Genomic DNA, 27,033 nt, shown 5'->3' with positions numbered 1-27,033 from the left:
GATACCGAGCTTCGTGTTCAGACTGTCGATGAGATTTCATCGGCTGGTAAAACTCGTTTTGCATTCTGTAAGCCAACACATAGTAAACGCTCAGGCCAACTTCAGCATCCCCCCCCCCCCCACAACCCTAACCCTGACCGTAACTGCACGGTCCACGTGGTTTCAATGTGGTCTCACCGAGCCGATGACGTACGCCTACGTCAGGGCTGTTAAACTATCGGCCCGTCATCAATTTACCACTGGCCCCTTTGACTGCTGAGATACAAACCAAAAAAATAAATTAATAAAAAGTACATTATTTAATGGACAATTTACCACACGATTAACAAATGAAAGCCAATAGCGAGTCTTCACTGTGAACTTGATGACTAGCCATATCATATTTAATGTGTCTGTTGTTCATACAGAATAGGCTATTGTGTTATAAGCGTGATGTAGAAAATACTTGGCCCCCGCGTGTACAGTATAAATAAATAAATAAAATCTATATTTAAAAAAATACGTGAGAGATTATTTGAAAAGCCCGGATGTATATAATCAACAATTCCGGATCCAGCGGTACCATACTTTATGAACCCACGCATTCGCACCCCGTCAACACATTGTTGAGAATGCAAGAGTAGGCCTACGCTTAAAGAAATTAAGTTTTTACGACAAAGACTGTTCTGGCTTACTCGCGGTGGCGGATGGTGAGGGAAAATACTAATTAATTCTCAAAACAAATTAATAAATAAATCTACACCAATCGCATTGACAGCCGCTGTTTCCTTGGGAGGAAGACATTATTTAACAAAGCTTTTTAAAAAAATGGCAGCCGCGTTCATTTCTGCATTTTAGATCACTATCCTAAACTTTGCACATCGCTAAAGTGAACGAAACAAATACAGCTGCAGTTTGTGCTGTATGGACACGAAGTTCCTTTTCATATGAGTTACTGTGGTCATTGTTATTATGAATTGTTTTTCGGCGCCCTCGCACAGACTCGGCCGGGGCTTTGTTCGGTGCGCGTGTCAGCTGTTGGTTCTGTGTCTCCCCGCCGGCGCACACGAGCGTGTCTGTCGTTATACGGCCGCGTGCGGCTCATTGTTTTGTATCTCGCAGTATAGAGCTCTATTGTCTTATTTAAATAAAGTTATTAGCCGAACAAATTCTGCACCTCCTCCAGTTTTTTGTTTGTATTTGTTTCCAGAGTCAATAAAGGGCGAAAAGTGTCTGACAGGAATGGCATCAGTATAGCACTGGTTCTGAACCTGGCGGCGCGTGCACTCACGGCTGAACTTTAGTAACGAACTTAAGGTGCAACCGGCAAGTTGGGGAACACAAGACATAACTTCACTTTTCAACGGAATGTGATTTAAGTATCGAAGGATTCTTAAAATAATTTTTGAAATACTATTATATGTTACAGGAGGCATCTTTGAGGGTGGCAGGTGGGGTGTGTTTTAAATGATAATTAGATAAAATGCCATTGCACCAATGGGTGGGGTTCGGGCTGACATCACTCTTACTCAAGTGGTGACCTCATTGTTACAGAAGAGGTGACATCACATGTTGCAGGTGGATGCCAGACGCAAGAGGTGAGTTAATCGGTTCAAATTGAACTTGTCCCGCTGTCAACGAGCTGAAAGCTCTATTGCAGTCGTATTATTTTAACGCGGATTCTTAATGCAGATTTGGCTGTGTTGCAGTTTGCTTCGTTTTTTCGTTCTCTCATCTTAATCGAATCAATTAAAGATGTAAACAAACCAGTTCCCGTACAACAAATAACAGACTGACCCGATTAAAAAGGCCCGAGAGCAGAGTTCATTATTCGTGACAAGTACAGCCATTACCGACATGATCTGTCATTAAGAATGTAAATCAGACTTCATGTGGCACTAAAAATAAATTAGTAACAGTTAAAACCTCATTATATCACACAGTGTAGACAGTTTGCTTTTCTAATAGCTAATATTTCCCAACATATGCAGTATAGTTAGGCTGATTATTTAAAACGAAAACACACTGGTTAATATGCAGCCATAAATGTATTTTTCACAGGGTTTCTGGTGAACATTAGTGCACAGAGAGAATTGGAAATGACAGCACAGACTGAAGAGCTGCCCTCCGCTTACGTAGGCAGAACATAAGGGTCTTTTTTTAAACACGATTTTAGCCGTTATCACCTGCAATGTTACGAATGGGTTTTTACAGTAAAGATTTAAATCAATGAGCAATTCGGATGGAATAACTCAGATGAGGTGAGTTAACTGCAATATGAACCAAGCGAATCAATTACACGTTGGGTAAGAACGAAAACCAGGCGATCCTGCGGCCCTCCAGGCGCATTACAATCGTGGCCACCAGACGGCAGTAAAACACCATTAAAAAGCCTGCAATATTTTTTGGATGGACCGCAACAGCGGGGCCAGACCTATAAACGCGAACGTCTGTGACTGAGTGACTGACCGATGAAGTTACACCATTGGTCGGCCGGTTCGGTCCAGCCATGTACTAGGATTTGACCTGGTCTTGTTAAAGCGTGCGGCGCATGTAACCCGCTCCTGTTCCGACTGCAGGAATATGACAGAGTAGGATTCATTGTTCTGAAATCATACTATTCAGCGAGAAGCCTGTTATAATCCACCCTCCGTTCTCACTACATTAGTTATTCAACACTTATTTTTATATACTTTTCTATTTTATCTTGGGGGGTCGCTTTTTGTTAATTTTTGTTTCAGGTTCACACTAGATTTTTGATCCGTTTGCTGTTTTTTTTTAAAAAAAAAATTTAAAAACCAAACAAGGAAAAATTGGCCTATCGGAGCAGAAAGGTGAAATGTCATTGGTATGCGTATTTTACGCGTCCCGTTGGCTGCGTTGTGGTGCGCCGGGCGTTGGGAGTACCTCGTCCCGTTTACATTTACACCTCCGGTCTCACTGACAGCCCCTCGGGAGTCATTCAGCAAACAGCTCTTAAATAGACGGAGATATAAAATGCATAAATAACATCGCCGGATGCACCTGTTGAGGAGAGACCGAAATTGCAGAGAGCCTTTTTTTTACAATTCTACAGCGGCCGCCGAGGTGCGAAGTATATCGTCAATTCAGTTCGTTCACATTAAAAAACGAGAAAGAAAATAAAATAAAACGAATGTTTTCCGCAAATGGCGGGGACGTCGTTTTGAAAGCGGCGGTTTGTTTTCCAGCTCGCTTGTCTGTCGCTGTCACTCGGACCTTTAGAGGGGACGTGGCGCGTGTCCCCCTTTCCCAAACCACACGACACCCTCTCCTTTCCTGTAATTAATTACCTACCGCCCCCCCCCCCAAAATGCCTCGAGGAAGACAATGATGAAGAAAATATAATAAAGTGCCCTTTTGTTTTGGGGGGCCTTTTTTCCCTTTCTCCCCGGAAAATTAATTTATGCTAATTAGGCTTTTATCGTGTACAATTCAGATGTGACGGTGACATTATTTTCCTGCCAAGCCTGTTTGCCGCGTTCAACACCAATCCCCGATCTTATTAAAAGGACGGCGTGCCAAGTCTAGTCTTTTGTGCTCGAGCGAATGCCTGTCGAGCAAACGCGTAACGTTACCCCAACGTTGCCGCAACCCTTAGAGCACGCAGAAGAGCAGTGCTCACGTTCAACTCCATTTAACCGAAACCAGTCTGTGAAGTACCGTAATTAAGTTGTGTATGAGCTGCAAGAGGTGACTCATCTACTCAGAGTAATTACAATGCCGTTACACTGTTATAAGGTAAAGTATTGCCCGGATATGAGAATATACGTACATTTACAAATGTGTTGCACAAACACACAGGAACACAAATTCACAGGGATAGTTTATGATTGTGTTTATGTATATATGGGTATCTCTGACCATATACACACACAGACAGGTAAACACATTCACTGGGAGTTTATACAACGCATATAAACTATCCCAGCTAATATTCACCTGTGTGAGTGTTTATGTTAATGTATATCTGTGTACGTATAAACACACAGGGAGAAAGGGGAGAGTTCATTTGTTTGGTTATGTGTATCTGCACGTATAAATGCACAGTGAGAGAGTTTGTATGTGTTTATATGTGTTTAAGTGTATCTGCACAGGGAGAGAGGAGAGAGAGTTCACACACACACACGCAATGCCGTCCTGGAAGTGTTTCTCACCCGGACGAAGCTCTTCTGCTCACAGATAACGCACTTTCAGACCGTCCACCTGCACGTCCTGGAGCTGAATTCTGGGAAGGGAGAAAGATGAAAGGGGGCGTTGCGCGTGTGGGGGGGGGGGGGGGGGGGGGGGGTCGCAGATTAAGAGCTCTCGTCTTGCTGCGGCGCTGAAATCGGGAGCTGAAGTGGGATGACCTTTCCGGAACGTTCCGGAGCGCGCGGCCTCACTGAAGAGCCCCCCCCCAACCAATCAGACAGAGGGGAGGGGAGTGCCACTAACCCCCTGCTTTTAAAAAGCCAACGACTTTGGGGGGATCCCCCCCCCACCTCCCCCATTCCACACGGGGGGGGGCTGTTCAGGCATGCCTAAATTACCAGCCGGCTATTCGATTCCCAGCTTTCCCGAACCCCACCCCCACCACCCCCCCACCCCCCCAGGCGGGAGTGTCTGCTCGCGTGCGTCGGGACGTCCTCCCGGCGGGTTCTTATTTCCGCGACTGAAGGTCGTCTCACAGGCCGACGCGGCGGGCGAGGACAGCGGCTCTGCGCGGCCATTAGCGCAGTGCATTGTGGGATACGGAGAGGCGAGGGGGGGGTGGGGGGCGGGGATTTGAGGGTTACGCAGAGCAGCCATCTTAGACGCCCTCCCGTGGCCTTGGGCTAGCGGTGCAGCCGGCAGCTGATTGGCTGGGAGCTCGCCCCCCCGCCCCGCCCCCCCCCCCCCCCCGCCCCCTCGTTAGGCAGATGAGGGGAACGGGGCCCGTTAGGAAGAATCTGCTTACGGGGCAAGAACACGGCGGCGCTAAACGAACTCCCCGAAACGCGGCGCGGTCTGCTCTCCCACAATGCACCGGGACCACCCGCCAGCCTCAGACCCCCTGACCAGCACCGCAGATTTACCGCAAACAGATCAGTCACTCGGTTCGCTGGGAGGGGGGGGCGTGGGGTAAGAGAGAGAGGGAGGGAGGGAGAGTGAGAGATGGAGGGAAGGGGTAAGAGAGAGAGGGGAGAGGGAAGGAGGGAGGAGAGAGAGGGTGAGAGATGGAGGGAAGGGGAGAGAGAGAGAGGGAGGGAAGGGGAGAGAGAGAGAGATGGAGGGAAGGGGAGAGAGAGAAGGAAAGAGCAGAATGCTCCTTCAGAGTAGATTTATGTCTGGCTCTTCACTTTAGTGGTAGTTCAGGGAGAGATGGGAGATTTAAGACTGCGGTGGCAGATTTCTATCAAACTCCACTGAGCAGAGGGACCAGCGGTTAAAACCTTATAGAACATAAAATCATATGTGCCTGCAAAAAAAACCACACAACCAGGCTACATGTATACAGTTACCTATCCCATAAGAGCTGAAGGGTTGTTTAATTCTCTTCCCCTATTGGTTACAATCCCTGTAAAATTCTTCCAATTCGACGTTAGGTTCAGTCCTGCATCTGATTTTAAATGTTCACATTTACATCTTGGTGCTCTTGATATATGCACGGTAAGAACATTCACTGACACTGACTCCCCACCCCACCCCCACCCCACCCCCACTGAAGTGATCACTCACTCCGATACAGTACCCTTTTCTGACCAATCACTCACTCCGATACAGTACCCTTTCTCACCGATCACTCACTCCGATACAGTACCCTTTCCGACCAATCACTCACTCCGATACAGTACCCTTTCTGACCAATCAGTCACGCCGATACAGTACCCTTTCTCACCAATCACTCACTCCGATACAGTACCCTTTCCGACCAATCACTCACTCCGATACAGTACCCTTTCCGACCAATCACTCACTCCGATACAGTACCCTTTCTCACCAATCACTCACTCCGATACAGTACCCTTTCCGACCAATCACTCACTCCGATACAGTACCCTTTCCGACCAATCACTCACTCCGATACAGTACCCTTTCTGACCAATCAGTCACGCCGATACAGTTAACCCATTTCTACAAAAATCACATCACTCCGTACAGTACCCTTTCCGACCAATCACTCACTCCAATACAGTACCCTTTCCGACCAATCACTCACTCCGATACAGTACCCTTTCCAACCAATCACTCACTCCGATACAGTACCCTTTTCTGACCAATCACTCACGCCGAAAAAAAATTCAGCGCTCTAGAACTCCAGTGCTTTCGATTACAAAGAACATTCTAATTGCGTCCTTGTGATGTCACAGGTTTAGCAGAGGTGATATTAAAAGCTCTGTGAGGAGAGACACGTGCTTCAGGAAATTTCATAACACTAATACAGGCCTCTCTTGGAACTGCACACTCAGAGAGAGTTTGTAGTGCGTCGCCCCGATGTGAATATAAAAAGGCTGTGGAACGCTGAACACAGAGCGAACGATAAGTGCGCACGTTGTGTAAGAAACGCAGAGCGCTGTGGAAGCCTCACAGGCGCCTTCTTAAAGACGGTCTTCGGCGCTCGCCTACCTCATCCCCCCCGTCCATGTTGGGGGGGGGGGGGGGTGGTGTGGGAGATCCAAGAGCGTCTCTCTCACGCCGTAACACTTCACTAAATGGTTCACAGCAAATGGTTTCTATGGTTGGGGTTTTCAAACGGGGTGAATTTAGAGTTCCCTCTAAAACTAGACCGGAACGGGACCCCTCATTCAATCTGTGTTCGAACAGCGCCCCCTGGAGGCAAGACCCGTGAGGACGGATTTTTATTTATTTTTTTCAAAATTGCTAAGATGATCCTCAGGTTCCGTTCACAGGTTAGTTGAAAGTGCATGAACCAGTACACAGATTTTCGGACACGTGTGCCCCCCCTAAGCCTAAGCCTAACCCTAACCCCCCCCCCCCCCCCCATTCATAACCATGGCCTGTAACAGCTACCCGCATCAGTTCAGCAGGACTAGATGGCCTCAGTCCAATCCTGATTTAACACACTGCTATATTTTCTTATGTCCTAAAAAAAAACTATTTTAAAGGAGGGGGGGAAATGTTCAATTTGGTGGGAAAATGCGTTGATGCATGAAAAAGCAAAGCTAATATTTCACACCGATAAAACTTTACACGGCTTTTTCACCAGCAATGAGGCAAGCAGAAACACTTTCACAACTAAAGAGTGTTTTATTTAGCAATATACCATTTACAAAATACCTAAATACGGATTCATGTGCCGCACGGCATTCTGGGTGAAACGGAACAGACGTAGGCGTGTTCTCATCTCAAACAAAATGGCCGACGAATGAACTCATCTCTCTCTCCACCTCTGTACACTCGGGAAAAAAACCCATTAATGGACCTTTTTTTCTCTGAAGGGACGTTCTGAAAGGTCAAGTGAGCGCACTGTACACGGGTTTGACCATAAACGTGTAGTAAGTCAAAAAATAATAATAATAATAACAATAAAACGATATATAAAGTCCACAGTCACAGAGGAGGGAAAGCACTGGTGTTTGGGCGATGTAGTGGCACCCAGGTTCTGTACAGCAGGGTCTGTCTCTAAGAGGTACAGGGAGGCCTTGTCAAAACCACCCCAAATGATCCTCGTGTCGGAGAGGACGAACACAGCACAGGTACACAGGTGATCTTCAAAGGGCGGATGAACAAACACTTTGTCTGTTTTTAACGGTAATACTGATGTCAAACACTTTCGCTGCTGTTTTAAATTCATGCGTGGGACTTCGGTGTACAATACCAACGGCAAACTCCACTTTAAAATGTATCAATGCTAAACGTTGTTAACAAATGCTCAACTGTGTAATAGATTGACACAAAATGGAAAAAAAAAAAAGTTTCACTTGGGTATAACTTTTGGAGTTAAACAATTACGCCAAATTCTCCTGCCTTAACCCCAGTGGCCAAACCCTATAAACGGGTTTACCTGTATTACAGTCTAACCCCAGTGGCTAAGCTACCTGTATTAGATTTTAACCCCAGCGTAAATGAAATATGTTCTTGTTAATTCCCCCTCACTGAAAGCCCTTAAAAAAAAAAAAGACATTACAGACAAAACAAGATGTTCACCACCAAATCCACTTCCTGTGAGTGACTGCCTGCTCCTTCCACCTGCCAAAGAATCATTCAGAAATAAGAGCCCCCCCAATTGGGGTAAGACAGGAAACACCTTACCAGCCTTCTGATGTGATCAGACTCCCCCCCCCCCCACCCACCCACCCACCCCCCAAGCCCAGCTATCATCAGGCAAATGGAGATGACATCGCCTGGAATTTTATGAGGTTACAAAAAAATAGTAGTGATAATAGAAATATAAAAGATGAACTCTTTTTGGGGGTCGGGGTAGACTCTCAGTTGGGGATCTCCTGCTCCACCACCTCTTCCTTAACAGAGCCCTCCTCTTCCTCATGTTTTTCCTCACGTTCTTCCTCACGTTCCTCCTCACGTTCCTCCTCTCCCTCCTGGAAGAAAGAAAGGTCAAAGGTCATACTTACTATTGAATAAAAAAATTTTTTTTTTTATAAATGATTCAGCCAAAAACTGAACTGAAAACACACACACACACACACACCAAACCTGGCTAAACTACACACAGTACAGGCCACAGTTGCCAAAATCTGTGGAGACTGTAGTCAGGGCAACTGGTTTCTCTCCATCTGCTTTGAGTTCTTCCTGCAGTTGTGGTGCAGTTTTAAATTCCTTATTTTCGTCAGCACAGACGCAACGCAGGGCCCAAAAACATCTCGCTCGAACAAACGAAAATAAATACATAAAAATTGAAAAAACGGCAAACGCGCTAGAAAATTTGTTCGACAGCAGAGCTTCAGTCTCCAGTACCCTGGCCTCGTCAGTCTAAGACAGCGTTTCACAAGGGGCCTCCCCCTCCAACAGCCCCCCCACCTCCCCACCCCCCCAGTGCCCCCCACCCCCCCAGTGCCCCCCACCCCAGAGACACACTACGCCCCCCCCCCCCACCCCAGAGACACGCTCTCTTCTTTCTCCCGAACCCTTCCCCTCCATCCCTGCGGAGTAAACCTGCCAACATGACAACACCACAATCACACTGACAGACAGGACCACACATCCCACTGTTACCACCAGTGTAGAGAGAGAGGGGGGGGAGGGAGGGAGGGAGGGAGAAAGAGAGAGAGAGAGAGGGACGGAGGAAGGGAGGGAGCCTTGGTGTTGTGATTCTAAACCCCATAAGTGCCACACAGGGAGGGACTTTTACTCTAATTTATTGGCTGCTCCATGGAGACCAATCAGGGTGAGGTGACAGCTTTGGGGGGGGGGTTGCGGTGTGGGGTGGGGTCAGGGCAGGCGGGGGCTCCACTCTCTACGGTGTGAGATATGGGAAGAGCTGCAGGGTCTCACAGAGCTGCCTATCACTACACAACTAACCGCCACAGCAACACGCGCAGGGCAAGACACGTCTACGGGGGGGGGGAGGAGAGGGGAGAGAGTGACAGGGAGGAGACAGAGAGAGAGAAAGGGGCAGAGAGAGAGGGAGAAAGAAAGGGAGACAGGGGGGAGACAGGGAGGAGAGAGGGAGAGAGAGGGGAGAGAAAGAGAGAGAGAGGCAGAGTGACTGCATATGATCTCTGTTCTGGTGCTGCAGGTCTGCATCTGTAAGAATGCTGTGTGTGGGAAACACAGCGGCAAATGATGATTCCCCCCCAGCCGACCTCCTGCCCCCCCCCCACCCCAACTGCCCAAACCACCCCCCTCCCCCCAAGCCCTCCAGCCCCCAAGACCGCCCCAACCACCCCCCTTCCTCCCTCCAGTAGCTGTTAATAAAAACACCCAAAAATCACCTGCTTTTAGCTAATTACTAAAAATGTAAAAGGATTTTTATATTAAGTGCCCAAATCCCCAGGAGCAGTCTCTCCCCCCCATCCCCTCCCAGTTTCCCCCACCCTAGGAGCAGCTCCTAGCCCCCCACCAGAGCGCTCTGTCTCCCCCCTCCACCCCCCTCCAGTTTCCCCCTCCTCGTCTCCGCTGGCTGACAGACATTTGCTCTGTGAAGTACGGCAAAGGCAGCCACCAGGAAATACCTACCCCCCCCCCCCGCCTCTGCTCACAGCCATCCTGGGAGGGGGGAGGGAGGGGGCTGAAGAGCAGGCAGACCAACACCCCCCAGATAGACATCTCCATCCGGGGGGGGGGGGGGGGAAGAGAGAGAGAGAGACAGACAAAACACACATTCTTGCACACACACGCACACACTCTTACACGCACACACAAACGCGTATGCACAAACGCACACAGGCATGCAGATACACACATACGCATGCACAAATGCACGCATACACACACAATCTCATTTGGATTTTTAAGGGTGGGGGGGAATCTGCTGGGCGGCTGCAGTGCCTGGACTGGACTGTAGGTGGCGACAGAGGACCGCTCTCTCAGAGGAGCACATTACTGATGCCCCATTACTGCCCATGAGTTATGGCACTAAAACAGCTGCCACAGCTGGACCCCTCCCTCTCCCACCAACCCCGCCCACTCCAAAAACTTCAATTAAAACAAAGTTTTAAAAAAAAATTAAACGCAGAAGATGTATTTTTGTAAGAGAAATGTTTATTATCCTTTATTACAGAATGGTCCTGGTCAAATTCCACACAAAACCTGGCTCTCATCTGCACGCATACGCACACATCAGCCACGCCCCCATCCCCGCCTCTACATCCCGATGGCTACAAAAGCGCCTGCTCCCGCGCCCCTAGGGCCGACCCCCGGGCGGCTGTGGGGTGAGTCTGCAGGTGAGGTACCTGCTCACAGAGAGGGAGCGGGGGAAAGCTACGAACGCTTCGCGCGGACGGCACGGACGCTAAGCTCACAACACCAACAACGAACCACACCACAGCCAACAGCACCGGCAACACAACGCGCGTGTGTGTGTGTCTGTGTGTGTGTATGGGAGGGAGGGAGGGAGAGCAGAGAGAGAGAGGGGGAGGGAGAAAGAGAAAAATGGCTTGCAGTTTTCATATTTGTGCCCTTTGGAAAGTTGTCATGTTTTTTATCCTTCCATGCGTTAAGCTAAATGCTCCATATCTCACGCTATTAAGAGAACGCTGCTCAGTCACACGTTTCCCTGAGCTTTTAATTAAGCAGCATTTTCAGAGAGAGAGGGAGCAGGGCAAAAAAGGGCAAGAGAGAGAGAGAGAGAGAGAGAGAGAGAGAGGAGGAATGAGTGAAAGAGAGAGAGAGAGATGGAGGGAGCAAGGGCAATAAAGGGCAGGATTGAGAGAGGGAGAGAGAGGAGGAATGAGTGAAAGAGAGACAGAGAGAGACAGAGAGAAAAGAGAGAAGGCGATTGTGACTCCTGCCGTCACTCAGGACATCACAGGGCCGCGCCCGGCGGTCAACTGTGGGGTTCATTAAGCGCTGCGCTGCCCGCGCCCCAAACTGCTCGCCCCTCACCCGCTCACCCGCTCCCCCTCACCCGCTCATCTGCCTGCCCGCCCGCCCGCTCCCCCCGAACTGCCCGCCCCTCACCCGCTCACTCCCCTTCACCCGCCCGCTCGCCCCTCACCAACCCGCCCGAACTGCCCGCTCGCCCTCCCGCTCACCCTTCACCCGCTCGCTCCCCCCGCCCGTCCGCCCGCGCCCCAGACAGCACGCTCAAACCCCACGACTCCGCACGCTCGCGCTTCTGCTACGGCGTTCATCACAGAAGGGCCGTCCCGTTAATCTCTCGCCCCCCCGGGGCTGTCGGGGGGCGCAGCGGCAGCCAGCCGTGACCGATACCGGGGGGGGGCGAGCTCACCGGCCAGCGGCCAGCGGCCCCCCTCCGGACGTATTTCACTTTAACTGACAGGAGCATAAAAGCCGCTGGAGCGGGACTGGGCGCGGCCCGTGGGGGGGGGGGGGGGCTGCGTTACCCCCGCCAGGCGACAGCCGCTCCGCACTCAACAGGAAATACACCCCGCGATCGGACTCGGGGGGGTGGAGATCGCGCTCGCCATCCTGCCTGGGGCTCCGATGTCTCCGCTCGTCCCCCAAATTATTTCGGCTGAATAAATCAGGACTTATAACTGCAAACCGCTTCTTGCCCTGGGGGGGGGGGAGAATAGAAAACTCATGGCACTTCCGGAACCTTGCGAATTGTCTGGAACGAGGACTTCGGCAAAATGGAAATAAATGAACAAACGCACAGTGCATAAATATCGCCCCTGGAGTCTTCGCTTGGAGCGCGGAATGCAAATCCATTCTTGCACTGTGACATCATCCACACACCCATCCCATTAGCCTGATTTATTGGGCCAATGAGATGCATCCGATTGCGAAGGCGTTTGCTGAGTGGGCGTGTCCACAGGACTTATTTGGTCTCCGTGACGACGCGTATAGAGATGGATGGTCTGCATTTCGGTGCGACTCAACATCTCTCTGTTGGAAGCGAAGATGAACTCTTCATCTCTCTGTTGGAAGTGAAGATGAACTCTTCATCTCTCTGTTGGAAGTGAAGATGAACTCTTCATCTCTGTGTTGGAAGTGAAGATGAACTCTTCATCTCTCTGTTGGAAGCGAAGATGAACTCTTCATCTCTCTGTTGGAAGTGAAGATGAACTCTTCATCTCTCTGTTGGAAGTGAAGATGAACTCTTCATCTCTCTGTTGGAAGTGAAGATGAACTCTTCATCTCTCTGTAGGAAGTGAAGATGAACTCTTCATCTCTCTGTAGGAAGTGAAGATGAACTCTTCATCTCTCTGTAGGAAGTGAAGATGAACTCTTCATCTCTCTGTTGGAAGTGAAGATGAACTCTTCATCTCTCTGTTGGAAGTGAAGATGAACTCTTCATCTCTCTGTTGGAAGTGAAGATGAACTCTTCATCTGAAAGTTGATCTTCCTGAGGCTAAAGTGTGTTCTTCATGGATGATGGATGAATGTGTGTGTGGTTGCTGGTGTTAATGTGTATTTTTTATTTTTTTAAAATTTAAAATCTTTTAGAAAAGTGTGATCAAGAGATGTTGGTATTAGGGCAGAAATATTCTTTCCTTGGTCAATGTCACCTTTAAGGACACCAATAGGGCAACTCCAAAGAAGGTCTGTTAATAATGCATGTCCCATTAGCAACAAACAACACACTCTGCAACTTCTGGACTCAATACCTCCGACAAACTCTCTCTTCATATAAAAACAAATACTGTATAAATTTTCTTTACAGCGTAAATAGTCTCTGGTAATGATGCTGGTTCTGCTTCAGCCATTTTTTGTGTTTCCAGTTTAAGACGTAACAAGCAACACTGAGGCATTATTCTTGCCTCCCTGCCTTCTTTTCCCAGACTGCATTGTGTTTTTTTTCTCAAAAACAAATGCATTGTGGGACATTTCCATTTCATTAAACTAAACAGGCAACTTAAGAAGAAAGTGTCCTATTGTCATTTTTTTGGAGACATAAGGATTATTCCAGCAAAAACTACTTGCACACCGCTGCATTCATGCCACACTAAGGACGAAGGGCACTTTGCTTTAACGAGTGTGGACGAAATTCTCTTTTTGGTTTGCGTTTACTGGACAACTCCAACAGGAGCATTACATCATACTGAAAGGACTTCCTGGTTTGTCTAGACAGAACAGTGTAAGTTTTGCCAGTACCATGCAGGGACATTACATCTACCCACATCCAGTGCATTACATCTACCCACAGTCCAGTGCATTACACCTACCCACAGTCCAGTGCATTACATCCACCCACAGTCCAGTGCATTACATCCACCCACAGTCCAGTGCATTACATCCACCCACAGTCCAGTGCATTACACCTACCCACAGTCCAGTGCATTACACCTATACCAAAACAGTACCAGTGGCATTACATCTTTTACATCCACCAAGTCCAGTGCATTACACCTACCCACAGTCCAGTGCATTACACCACATACTCACCCCCAGACCAAAACGTGCATATACATACTACCCACGAATTCCAGTGTCATTACCATCTATCCACAGTCCAGTGCATTACACCTACCCACAGCCAGTGCATTACATCCACCCACAGTCCAGTGCATTACATCCACCCACAGTCCAGTGCATTACATCTACCCACAGTCCAGTGCATTACATCTTTTATTTCCTGTCTGCTGCTTTACACCAGGCTGGCCACTGGAGGATGGGCTCTCTATAGCCGGTTCCTCTCGAGGTGTCCCCCCACTGGGAGCTTTTTACCTCATGTGCCTGTTATTTGGGGGTTCAGGCCTGGTGTTTGCACCTCATGTCCCTGTTTTTTGGGGGTTCAGGCCTGGTGTTTGCTCTGTCTCTTCCCTTGCTACTCTGTAAAGCATCTTTGTGACAGCGCTCTGTTAAAAGATCTAAACAAATCAAACTGAATTCAATTACCCTCCACTGAGCCTGTGAAGGGGGACATCAGCGCAAGTCATCGCTAAATCCCTGAGTGTGTGTGTGTGTGTGTGTGTAGGTTAAGAGGTGGGTCGTTCAAACAAAATGGTAAATAATAACAATTTATAATCGTTATAATAGTTAACTGCGGACTCAACAGGAGAAAGATAAAAGATCCTGAAATCATCTGAGAGACTGAGAAAGCATTCTGCGATGAGACAGGAGGCTACAGGAGCTCGCTCACGCCTCAGCGGTACAGCGAGCGGTTCGGTTCCCCGCGGCTATTCAAGCGCGAAGATAAATGCGCCAAGACGAACTACAACAAATCCGAGGCCCCCTTACTGCAGCCCCCCCCCCCGCCCCCCCCACCCCCCACCCATACCCCCGCCCCCCAAGCACCTCCCCCCCCCTCCTCTTTATTTTTTTATTTTCATATTAAAAGGCAGTAAAAATGTCATTAGCCGCAGTGCACGCCGCTCTCGCGCTCGCCCCCCCCCCCCCCCCCCGCGCGGGCGAGCCGCCGGAGCGCGGCGCTTAATTAAGTTAATTAGGCTAACTCAATTTGGCGGCTTCGCGGGTCGGGCTGCAGAACGGCTCTGATTAATGACAGGGACAGAGAAACTAATCTCCTCCGAATACGCAGATGACATCGAACCGTTTACTGCGTCGGCTGACTGCTCGCAAACAAGCCCCCCCCCCCACACGCACACGCGTGTGCGCATACACGCTAACGCGCTCACTGAGGCCCTATCCCGCAGGATCCCTGCAAAGGAAAAAAAATCTCCCCGTATCGAGGAATCAGTGATAAAATAAAAATATTACGAACCGTATAAACACTTAGCAAATTTATCATTGTGTAATTACGGCTGTAATCAGTGCCGCGATTTTAACTGGTGGGTTATTAATCGCCGTGGTTACCTGGCTTTGTTTGCGTTATCGCTAGGGGCAACGCGTCTCCCCGCCAGGCGCTAAGTTAACAGCGGCGGACGGCAGGGGACGATTTCCTTTTTAATGTCGTTTTAGTTTCTCCGCGATGTCGCTGCGTCTGGGGTACGATCGCTGTTGGAGCCGGGAATTCGGTAATACCGCGAAAAACCGTCATAAAAACTCATCCCTGCACGCGGACTGCAAACACCGCAAAACCTTCCTTCCAGGTCCACTGGACTTCTTCCACTTCCTGCCAGAGACTTCCTGTTTATTTTTTTATTTAATCTACTGGGTAAAAAAGCCATTTAAAACCTGACACAGATGTTTAGCAGGGAGAAGCAGGCCTGTTGGTGAAAATGAACTGGAATGATGACAATTCTGCGACGCAGTTTTACTCCGTTCCTAAAATAAAACTCCAAAGTTCCCCCTCACAGAGTCGCACAGCGCACGGCTGCTCCGATGTCTTCCACGTGCATATCTCTCATATCAGCGCAGGGCCCGTCGAGAGGGAAGCATTAATTACAGAAACGGCGGCAGGAAGAAAAGGTCCCGTGAGAGCGCTGTAACCTTTTTCGCCGTGGCGGAAACCCCCGCAGTTCTCGCCAGGCCCCGACCCGGGAAATTGGAGGACCGTCTAGCACGGCAAAAAAAATCGACTCCGGCGAAATCGGCGGAACGTTCAGGGGGTTAAGACGCGTGTGCGGAAGGGGGCTTAAGAGGATCCAGCTGCCATGGTAACCGGTAACCGCTTACCGTCGACGACGCCGATTTAAGCGCTTCACGCTCAAAGCTTCTCCGCGCAAAAAAAAAAGCCGAAAAAAGGCGTCCTGTACCCCTGGAAGCGCTCGCGCCTCTCGGGAGGACGCCGCTCCGCCCCCCCCCCGTAGCCCCGGCTGTCCCGTTAAAAGGCCGGCGGTACCGCGCTTTATGGCGGGACATCAATCCCGCCGCGGCGCCATGGCGACGAGGGGAGGGGCGGCGGCCTCCGTTCTGCACGGGTTTATCTGACGGACGCAGGCGTCGCCGCGGTAATGAACTCACCCGATCCGTCTAATAAAGCCGTCACTGCCGAGCCCCCCGCCCACGCGCACAGACACTTACACTGGGCCCTGAATCCAGACGGGCTCACAAACTAATGAAACACTTCTGCGTTATTTCCCCGAGATGAAAAGAAATATATAATTAAAACAGCACGGGTTAACAGTAATAGGAAATGAAGTATAAAAAAAAAGAAATGAAGGAAAAAAACGACGTAGATAAACCGTCTTCGGAGGAGGAGGAGGAGGAGGAGGAGGAGGAGGAGGAATCTCAGCGTTTTAATAACGGACGGCTGAAGGAGGTGGAATGGCGTTCTCGATGGCGGTGACCTTTAAAACGATAACGAACAAACAGGGGAACGCGCTGGGGACTGACGGACCGGAGAGCTGCACCAAACGGGCGGCGACTGTAACCGAGAGACGGCAGCGCGGGGGGGCCGGCGGGGGCGGGGGGGCCGGGGGGCCGGGGGGGGGGGCGAGCCGCTTCTTAAACTCTCCCTCCCGTCTCGCGCGCCACTCACTCGTTCCATAAACCGCGCCGCCTTTTTCTCCGCGCCGCGCCGGAAACGCGGAAAGGGCTTCGGTCACGCCTCCCTGCGCTTTGATTAAAAACGCAGCCGCGTGACAACGTCGCTGGCGCGGGGAACGAGCCGCGCCCGCACCCCGAAAAGCCCCCCCTCCCCCCGTAACCACGGCGAGGCGGAGTCGCGCAGTAGAACAAATCACCTTTTTTTAGTTTTCACGCTTCCTCTTCTCCTCCTCCTTCTATCGCTTCTCTAAAGCAGACCATTAGGCGACCAACGCAGGATGCAGGAACGAAAACAAAGTTTAAGAGCGTGTGTGTGTGTGTGCGGGCGGGCGTGCAGTCCTCGAAATCTTCTGCGAGGGAGGGAAACTTCTTCCTTTCTTTTAAGGCCCGAGGAGGAGGAGAAGCGCTCTGCACTTAAAGCTGGCATTTAGAAACATCCATTTGCGAGGCGCCCGGCTCCCAGCGCGAAAAACGCTCTGCGGTGCGGCATTTAAGCCTGCACCAGGAACCCTTCCTTAAGTACCGCGTTTGTTTCAGACGTGCGCTCTGAAAGATCCGCTGCACGGTAAGTGGTTTCTCTCTGACCCGAGCATTTAACCCGTCCCTGCCCAGATACACCCCGGTAAAATCTCATCCGTCTGTCTGTAGGCTTAGAGCAGTCAGACCAGGTTTGGATGACTCTCCACGGAAATAAACGTCACTGACGACGGCACGGGAATCGAGAGGCACCGCGAAACCAAACTTTCTCGAGTTTATTTAGAGAAGTTTCTCTGTTCAGACAGCGAGCAGGATGGGCCCTGCGCAGCAGACCACCTGAGACGACTTCATACAGCCGTTCTGGAATTCTCTTCAGCCCTGACTCACACAACGAGAAAATGCCCGTGCAGAAAATGGGTCTTCTGTGACCACACCGCTGAACATTATAAGGTTTCCTGATTTGTGTTCAAATGTACAATTACGTTTTAAAAAAACATATTTGAACACACGCACGTACGCTGTAGCTAGTGCAGTGATTGCAACAGGGATAGTGTTTATTGGGTGTGTGTGTGTGTGTGTGTGTGTGTGTGTGTGTGTGTGTAAGCGTGCGTTGTGTTTCAGTCTTTTCATGTTTGACTGTGTGTACGAGCGTGTGTGTGCGCGCGTATTGGGGTGTTAGGGGGATACTCTTCAAGGCAGAACCCATCTGCGAGGACGAGTCCTAAATTTGGTTGTGCTGACGCTGTTTTTTTTGGGGGGGGGTTAACGGGCTTGTTTACTCCACCCCGCAGACGAGCAGTCGGGCTCGTTAAAGATTTAGAGAAATGACAGCAGCGGGAGCGTACTGAAACATAAATCTGCCAGGAGACGAGGCAGAAAAGGCACACATACCCAACGGAGGGCAGAGGGGCACAGAGAACTCAAACCCTCTCGCCACGGTCCCGCTCCTTTCTCTCCGTTTTCACCTTCAGTTTCACCATCAACGGTCGCGGACTTTTTTTTCTCCTGCTTTTTAAGCACGGTCTCTCCGCCATCGGCGCGGCAGCCTGAACGCCCTCACGGGAGACTTCAACCGCGCGACGCGGCCCTGCGATCCGCGATTCAGCCCCAACGCGGCTCGCTGACCCCGATTCAGGGATTCCTCAGCGCGAGCAGGAGAGTAAAGAGCAACTCAAAGGGCTGCACTGCAGGGCCGTTTTAAAACACCCCCTTCCCAGTGCTGTAGTCTGTACACAAGATGATTGAGCTTAGTATCAAAGCCCTTTTTACCAAGGTCTTATTAAATCCTAAAAAGAATACTCGCACAATTCCAAATGAATAAGGGTATATATCTTAGTCAGAATGAAATATCATTTTGCCTGAAGATAATCTTTTTTTTTGTTCATTACCCACTGCCAATATCACATCAACTCCTAATGACACACCCACAGCCACGCCCACTACCCCACCCACTATCGCTGCCGCACCCACTACCCCACCCACAGCACCGCAGCCACGCCCACTACCCCGCCCACAGAACTGTAGCCACGCCCACTACCCCACCCACGACCACAGCCACACCCACGGCACTGCAGCCACGCCCACTACCCCGCCCACAGCCACAGCCCCTCCCAGGTCACCTTGGAGGAGGAGGTGTCGCACTCCTGGCAGATCCAGCCGTAGCCCGTCTGTTTGGGGGATTTCTTCAGCGGGGGGTCCAGGCACCCGAAGTGATAGCACAGCCGACACTCGTCACACCTGGAGGACCACACGCACAGGTAACATGCACAGGTAAACACCACAGGTACGGCACAGGTGTTAACATGCACAGGTAAACACCACAGGTACGGCAGCGTGTTAACATGCACAGGTAACCACCACAGGTACTGCAGCGTGTTAACATGCACAGGTGAACACCACAGGTACTGCAGCGTGTTAACATGCACAGGTAACCACCACAGGCACAGCAGTGTTCCGCACCGGTGTTTAACACACACAGGTAACCATCAGAGCTACAGCAGGTGTTTACAAAACGACCCAACGTGACACAGTGTCAGCACTGCGCACAGGTGTTCAGCACAGGTGTTTATCAGAAACTCGGGAGGGGAACGCGTTCAGGCGGCTGGCGGGCCTGCCTGTCGGAGTTCCAGAGGGATCGGAGAACACAGGCTCATCACCAAAATCCAGCGCCCTTCAGTGGAGCCAGAGCAAAACAAAGCATCTCTCGTCCTCTCCAGCTCTGTCTCTCCCTCCCTCTCTCCCCTTCCTGTCCCTAATTAACTAATTATGGTCTAATCAATAGCGGTAGATTGAGATTTTTCAGGGTTACTCAGATAAATGAGGGGAAAAGCCAGGAGTCAGCCTACACCCTCACCACCTCTGATCTCATCAAGCCGTCTGCATAAGTGGGAGGGGGGCAGGGTTGGGGGGGGGGGCTGGTGCTGTGTAACCATGGCGCTAACTGAGAAATTTCCCTCCTTTTTTTTGGAGCGCAAGCCCTAAAAGAAGAAAGAAAGAAACACAGGGAAAGGTTCTGGTTGGACAACAGTGCGCCCCCTTCCTCAGGGTGGCTGATGCGTTGGCCAACATTTTTCTACAGGTTTCACAGAGTTTGGGGGACCCCTGGTCTGAGAGCGCTGGAGTCTGAAAGGGGGTCCCTTATCACCCTCCTTCGCCCCCACCCCCCTCCCCACACCGGGGGGGGTCGGCCCGCACCCCGGTCCTGATGAGACGCTCCCCTGTGCATTACTGACCGCACAGCGGGGGGGTCGGCCCGCACCCCGGTCCTGATGAGACGTTCCCCTGTGCATTACTGACCGCACAGCGGGGGGGTCGGCCCGCACCCCGGTCCTGGTAAGGCGTTCCCCTGTGCATTACTGACCGCACAGCGGCAACACTTCCCGAGCGGCATTAAACCGACTCTACCCCCTGACACCGCTTCCTCTGCCGACAGAACTCACCCCTGAAATATCCTCTGTAATCCACTATAATAATCCCTTTAAAAACTGTAACCCTGACCCCCAACCCGCCGCCAACCCCCCCCCGAACCCCCCACCCCCTGAACCCCCCACACCTCTATTAGCTACATTTTCCAGAGTCTGTAGAGATTAAAGTGGTTAAATGGCTCCATGGTGAGTGAGGTGGGGGGGGGGGGGGGGGGGTTGGTGGGGGCTTCTTGTACATTGGTTGCCATGGCTATTTTTTTTTTTTTTTTTGTGTGTCACCTTGACTACCGGTATTACCTCTGAAAAAAGCCTCTCTCTTGTGCTTCCTGGCTTGTCCAGTCTGCTTTATCCTTTATCGTTTTTCTAAACTGCCATTGCCTGCGTGCCCCGAAAAGCTTCTCCAGCTTTCCCTGAATTTTATCATCCTGGCCTCCCTCCACGATGTCACAAGCAATTCAGCTGGAAATACATACAACAAGAAATATCCTGAATTTACGGTGGGTCTCACAGATATTATCGATTGCCCGACCCCCCCTCCTACCCCCACCTCATTCTGAACTACGCAAGGTTTCGGTTGGTAGCAGAAGTTTCTGGTGCTGCTTTACAGACCCAAACGTCCTCTAAGGCCTCAGGGTTGTCCTTGGTTAACACCTTAACTAATGATCAGAAAGTGGCTAAACCGGGACGTCTTATTTCCGACGGTAAGGAGAGAGAGAGAGAGAGAGAGTGTGTGAGTTAACCCTTCGAACAGGAGTAACTGCTGTCTGTGGAATCACAGGCACTTGTGACACACCAGGACTTTAAGCATCCAGGCCACTTAAAATCACCACGGAAACCATCCGCAACTCTTAGTACTGTGATGCAACAGCATTCCGATTTGCATGCCAGGCGACTGGTTCCTGTTTACAGGTCCGTTTGTAGACCAGCGATGGATTCGGTTGGTACTCTGGGCGGCTAGTCACCCAGTGGTTCCTGCGACGATGTGATTGGGACGTAAAATGAATTGAACTCTGACCCTGTTGTCACGGTAATGCTAGTCTCGGACGGCGGAGCCCCTGGCTGGAGCGGTCAGCTCACAAGCTAGCGTGTTAGCCCCCTGTCCACAGTGGACGCCCACAGACTATTGTGGAAAAAACTTCTGTGCGTGGTCACGGGGCAGCCTTGTGCGTTTGTCCACGGCCGCGCTGTCTACAAGGACGCTCTTAAGAAAGAGAATGACTACAGACACATCTGGCTACACACACACACACACACACACACACACACACACATACACACACACACACACACACACACACACATACACACACACACATACACACACATACACTCACACACACAAACGCACAAACACACACCAACCTTACTCGCACATCCACACGCAAAATACACCCCTATACACACACACCCCATGTGTGGAATTGTTTGTGGGGTGGGGTGGGGTGGGGTGGGGGTGAGTGGGGGGGGGGGTGTGGGGAGGGTCACAGTGTCTAATGTGGCAGCTTTGTGGAGAGGATAAAGGATTTGATTTGTGTCTCTCTTCTCTCCTCTCTTTCTCTCCCTCACTATCTCTCTCTCTCTGCTCCTCTATCACTCACTCGCTTTCTCTAACCCTCGCCCCCTCCTGAACAGACAAATGGGTGCAGGAGCGTGTGGACACCAAGGTGGGGGGGGGGGCACCGCTTTTGTTCCCATGATCTTCATCTTCCTCCACCTCCTCCTCCTCCTGGCCACCCCCCCCCCCCCGCCCCCGGGGAGAACCTTAACTCTATTAGAGTGGCTCGTTAACAGTTTGCTGTCGACTCCTTTAATTACTGCACGGTAATGAGCCTATTGTGCCAGCAGAGATGGCGGCTGTAGCACCAAGCAGCTCTGCTGTGACTCAAACCCGCAGGACCTGCGCTGACTGTAACTCAAACCCACAGGACCTGCGCTGTGACTCAAACCCGCAGGACCTGCGCTGACTGTGACTCAAACCCACAGGACCTGCGCTAACTGTGACTCAAACCCACAGGACCTGCGCTAACTGTGACTCAAACCCACAGGACCTGCGCTAACTGTGACTCAAACCCACAGGACCTGCGCTAACTGTGACTCAAACCCACAGGACCTGCGCTGACTGTGACTCAAACCACAGGACCTGCGCTAACTGTGACTCAAACCCAGCAGGACCTGCGCTAACTGTGACTCAAACCCACAGGACCTGCGCTAACTGTGACTCAAACCCGCAGGACCTGCGCTAACTGTGACTCAAACCCGCAGGACCTGCGCTGACTGTGACTCAAACCCACAGGACCTGCGCTGACTGTGCTGCACTGTGACTCAAACACACAGGACCTGCGCTGACTGTGACTCAAACCCACAGGACCTGCGCTAACTGTGACTCAAACCCGCAGGACCTGCGCTGACTGTGACTCAAACCCACAGGACCTGCCTAACTGTGACTCAAACCCACAGGACCTGCGCTAAACTGTGACTCAAACCCGCAGGACCTGCGCTGACTGTGACTCAAACCCAGGACCTGCGCTAACTGTGACTCAAACCCAGCAGGACTGCGCTGACTGTGCTCAACCCAGGACTGCGCTAACTGTGACTCAAACGCACAGGACCTGCGCTAACTGTGACTCAAACCCGCAGGACCTGCGCTGACTGTGACTCAAACCCACAGGACCTGCGCTGACTGTACTGCACTGTGACTCAAACCCACACTGTCTCCCTCAGTCAGCTCATCCAGAGCGACAGCTCTTTTTACACACTGTCCGTTTACCCAGCTGCGTGTTTTATTGCAGTAATCCCGGTTAAGTACCTCGCCCAGGGGTACGATAGCACAGCCCCACAACCTCAGTTACAAACACAGGTCTCTAACAGCTGCAGTCCCCCAGTCTCCCCCACCCCCCCAAATAACCAGTGCACTACAGTCCCCCAGTCCCCCGCCCCAAATAACGGGTGCACTACAATCACACAGTGACTGATCACCCCCCCCCCCCCCCAATAACCGCTACACTACAGTCCCACACTGAATGATCAAACACCACCCCCCCAAGCCACTCCCCAAATGGCTTGTCACAATGTCAGAGTCCTTGAGCTTTTCAACACATTTAGAGTTTGTAATCGAGCGGAGCGAGGATGGGGGGGTGGGAGAGAGGGAGGGGACAAGACAAATGCAATCACTCCGCACAGCGATGGACTGAGTGATGTGACCTTATTAAGGCTGGACTGGGGGAGGGGAATCGGAGATTGATTGCTTTTGTCTGAGTGCCACTCAGCCAGGCTGACGGTCTCTTGCTCTCGTGTTATTTGAGCCCCATTCATCTTTTTCAGGAAAAACTATTCCCACGAGTTTCCATGGAAAAGGGACGGCAATGACACATGGGTTTTCACAGCAGAAACGCTCACACACACAAACACGTACACACACACACACACACACACTCTCTCTCTCACACACACACACACACACACACACACACACACACACTCTCACACACAGACACTCTCTCTCTCACACACACACACAGACACACTCTCTCACACACACACACACGTTGCAGTACAGACAGGCTGTAGGCAGTAGACTCTGTACATCTGCAGCCTGGTCCTTCTGGATGAAACAAGCCACTAACTTTATCACCTCAGCAGCAGACTAATTACCCCAGGAGAGGTCCAGTATGGGGGGGTGGCGTGGGGGGGTTAGGGTCGATATGGCCTTGCCCTCCCCGTCATCAATGACAGAGAGCACCAGCGAGTTTGGCTGACCCCCCACTGAGATCTGGCAGGATTACCCCCCCCCCCACCTCCTGATTTACACCAACATTACAGCACACAGAATCAGCTTCTTACCCTCCACAGCAAGAGTAAGCGAGAGACATAGAGACAGAGAGGGAGAGAGAGAGAGAGAAAGAGAAAGAGAGAGAGGGAGGGAGAGGGAAGGAGAGAGAAGGAGGGAGGGAGAGAGAAGAGAGACAGAAAGGGAGAGAGAGTGAAGGAGAGAGGGAGGGAAAGAGGGGAGAGAGGGAAGGAGAGAGAGGGAGGGAGGCAGAGAGAAAGGGAAGGAGGGAGAGAGAGCGAGAGAAGAGGGGGGAGAGAGAGAGCTGGAAACAAAGAGGGTTAGAGACTGAGAGGAAGAGAGAGATTTAGAGACAGAGAAATTTAGAGGCAGACAGAGAGAGATTTAGAGACTGAGAGAAAGAGACAGAGAGAGAAAGGGAAGGAGAGAGAGAGAACAAAAGACTGGGAAACGGAGGAAGAGTTAGAGGACTGCAGAGACTTCAACTCATTTTTATTACCAATTTTAAGCCAAAGGAGGGAGGGCAAGGATTTTAGGAGCTTACACTCTGTAACCCCTCTACACATACACATACACCACACACACATATACACATACACACACGCACACTCTCTCTCACACACACACACACACACACACACACGCGCACACACACTTGGTTCTCCGCTGGCTCTTAATGGGAGCAGAAAAGGGAGAGTCAGCAGGATCAAAATGGCGCCATTAAATCACCCCTGGGTGGCGGTGTCAGAGGCGGTAATGGGGGGGGGGGGGGGGGGGGGGACTCTCGTTCCCGAAACGCAACCGCTGCACACCGCCGGCGGAGCGTCACGGCAACCGTGGCTTTTACGGCCCGCCGCCTCCCAGCGCCGGGGCCATTTTTCACCCCAAATTACCGCCATTTAACAGGAGCGCGTTCCCGCGGAAACCTCCGCGGCTGTACCCAGCGGCCCTTAGACGCAGCGGGATACGTCCTGAAGTGCCTCGCGCTCAAGGGTTCAACGGCTGTGTCTCACCCGAGAGTCGAACCTGCAACCTTTGTGTCAAACCCAGCCCTCCACCCGTTACGCCACACTACAAACATATTTTTCGCGGAAGGAAACTGGACGTGTCTGCACTCGCTCACTGGCCGTGTTAATAGAGCACGAGGCTCCCTTAAAGGGACTGCAGTACCTCCAGGAGCTCACTAGATGGCGACAAAGGCAACAGTCTAGCCTAGTCCTGATTGGTCTCTCTTTTATTCCCCGTCCTTCTTCCTCATCTTTATTTGCTCGAATGTCCAGGATGTTGTACGTCTGATGTCTGCATCATAAAAACCACAGCTTCTTTATTTTCACCAGCTCCACCTTCCCTCTGCCATGGCAACCAGGACGCTGGGCCCCCTAAACTGGAAATGGGGGCTGACAGAAGAACCCCCCCCCCCCCTCCCACACACACCACCCCCACCATCAATTACACCCCGACACTCATTCATTACAGCCAACCAGGTGAAGAGAGACAAGGATTTGTGCACATATACAAGGACATAGAGACACACGCGCGCGCATGCAAATGCATACACACACGCACGCACATCCACTTAACACACACATACACACACGTATACACACACACACACACACGCACAAGCACACATACACAGACATGTACACACACACAGCATCACAGACTGTACACACACACACACACATACACACATTGCAACACACACAACAACACACACACACACGCGCACTCACACACATAACCAGACGTGTACACACACACACACACACACACACACACGCGCACTCACACACACAACCAGACGTGTACACACACACACACACACACAACCAGACGTGTACACACACACACACACACACACACACACACACACAGATCACGTGACCACAAACAAGAGGCAGACCTGGGGGACCCATCACGTTTAATCAGGTTACTGACAGGAACAAAATCCGCTAAAACAGGCCATTCAGACCCCCTCAGGGGGACTTTTACACCACTAATCATTAATCTCTCTCTCTCTCTCCCTTTTTTTCTCACACACATCATTCTTCTCGCCCTCTCTCTCTTTCTCTCTCTCTCACACACACAAAATTCCTCTTGCTCTCTCACACCATCTCTCTCTCACACACCCTCACAAACACAATTCCTCTCTCTCTCTCTCTCGCTCACACACACACAAAATTCCTCTCTCGCACTCACGCGCACGCACGCAGGCGCACACACACACTCACCCACTAACTCACACACACAATCACCCACTCACACACACACAAACACTCACAATTGAGCTCAAGTATTTCTGAAAGGAGAATAATTACCGCTATTATAATCATGACTATTCATAGCTATGACGGGAACAGGCTAAAGCATTAATCCTACGGACAGTCACACACTCTCTATGAGCAGAACAGAACAGACTACAAATCACAACCACAGAGGCGCGAAGTCCAAACGCGGGGGCCAATCAAAAGCAGGCACGTGGATCACATGACTGCAGTCAATGCAGCCTGGGCCAATCAAACAGCAGGTGCGCGGGTCACATGAGCGTTCCGATTGGTCCTCCTCGATGGGGGCTGGCATTTTGGGGACGATGCACAAATGCACCCAAGTTCAGAGAGCCATCACGGTCCAGTGCAAAAAACAAACAGTCCCACAATTCCTAGCAGCGCAGAAGAGAGGTCCTGGGGGACGGGGGGGACGGGGGGGACAGGGGGGGACAGAGTTCTGGAAAACGAACAGCGGCTCATTCGCTCCAAGATGGACGCTCGAGAAAAGGCAGAAGTCCAGACAGAGAAAAGCGGGCGCGTTGCGAGAGAGAGAGACGATTCGCACAAAGCCAGAGACCACGGCCACAGACGCAGAGAGAGCCCCCTCCCACACCCCCCACCCCACCCCAAAAACATCCCGAACACAGAGTCCCAGACGCCAAGAAAGTCCTCCAGAACA

The 27,033-nt window shown here is 51.1% G+C and overlaps 1 protein-coding gene across 1 annotated transcript in view; it reads right to left on the bottom strand.

The window, feature by feature from the left end:
- Positions 1 to 7,207: 7,207 nt before the first annotated feature.
- Positions 7,208 to 27,033, bottom strand: part of phf14 (PHD finger protein 14) — a 49,351-nt gene continuing 29,525 nt past the window's right edge. The window contains 2 exon segments of the mRNA XM_064345639.1: positions 7,208 to 8,519; positions 18,993 to 19,110. Coding sequence (XP_064201709.1) covers positions 8,409 to 8,519; positions 18,993 to 19,110 — 229 coding nt within the window. The 3' untranslated portion in view covers positions 7,208 to 8,408.

The sequence above is a fragment of the Anguilla rostrata genome, chromosome 8, assembly GCF_018555375.3.
Source record: "Anguilla rostrata isolate EN2019 chromosome 8, ASM1855537v3, whole genome shotgun sequence".
Taxonomy (NCBI): domain Eukaryota; kingdom Metazoa; phylum Chordata; class Actinopteri; order Anguilliformes; family Anguillidae; genus Anguilla; species Anguilla rostrata.
The sequence above is the reverse complement of the archived record's forward strand: the minus strand, read 5'-3'. Positions and strand labels throughout refer to the sequence as shown.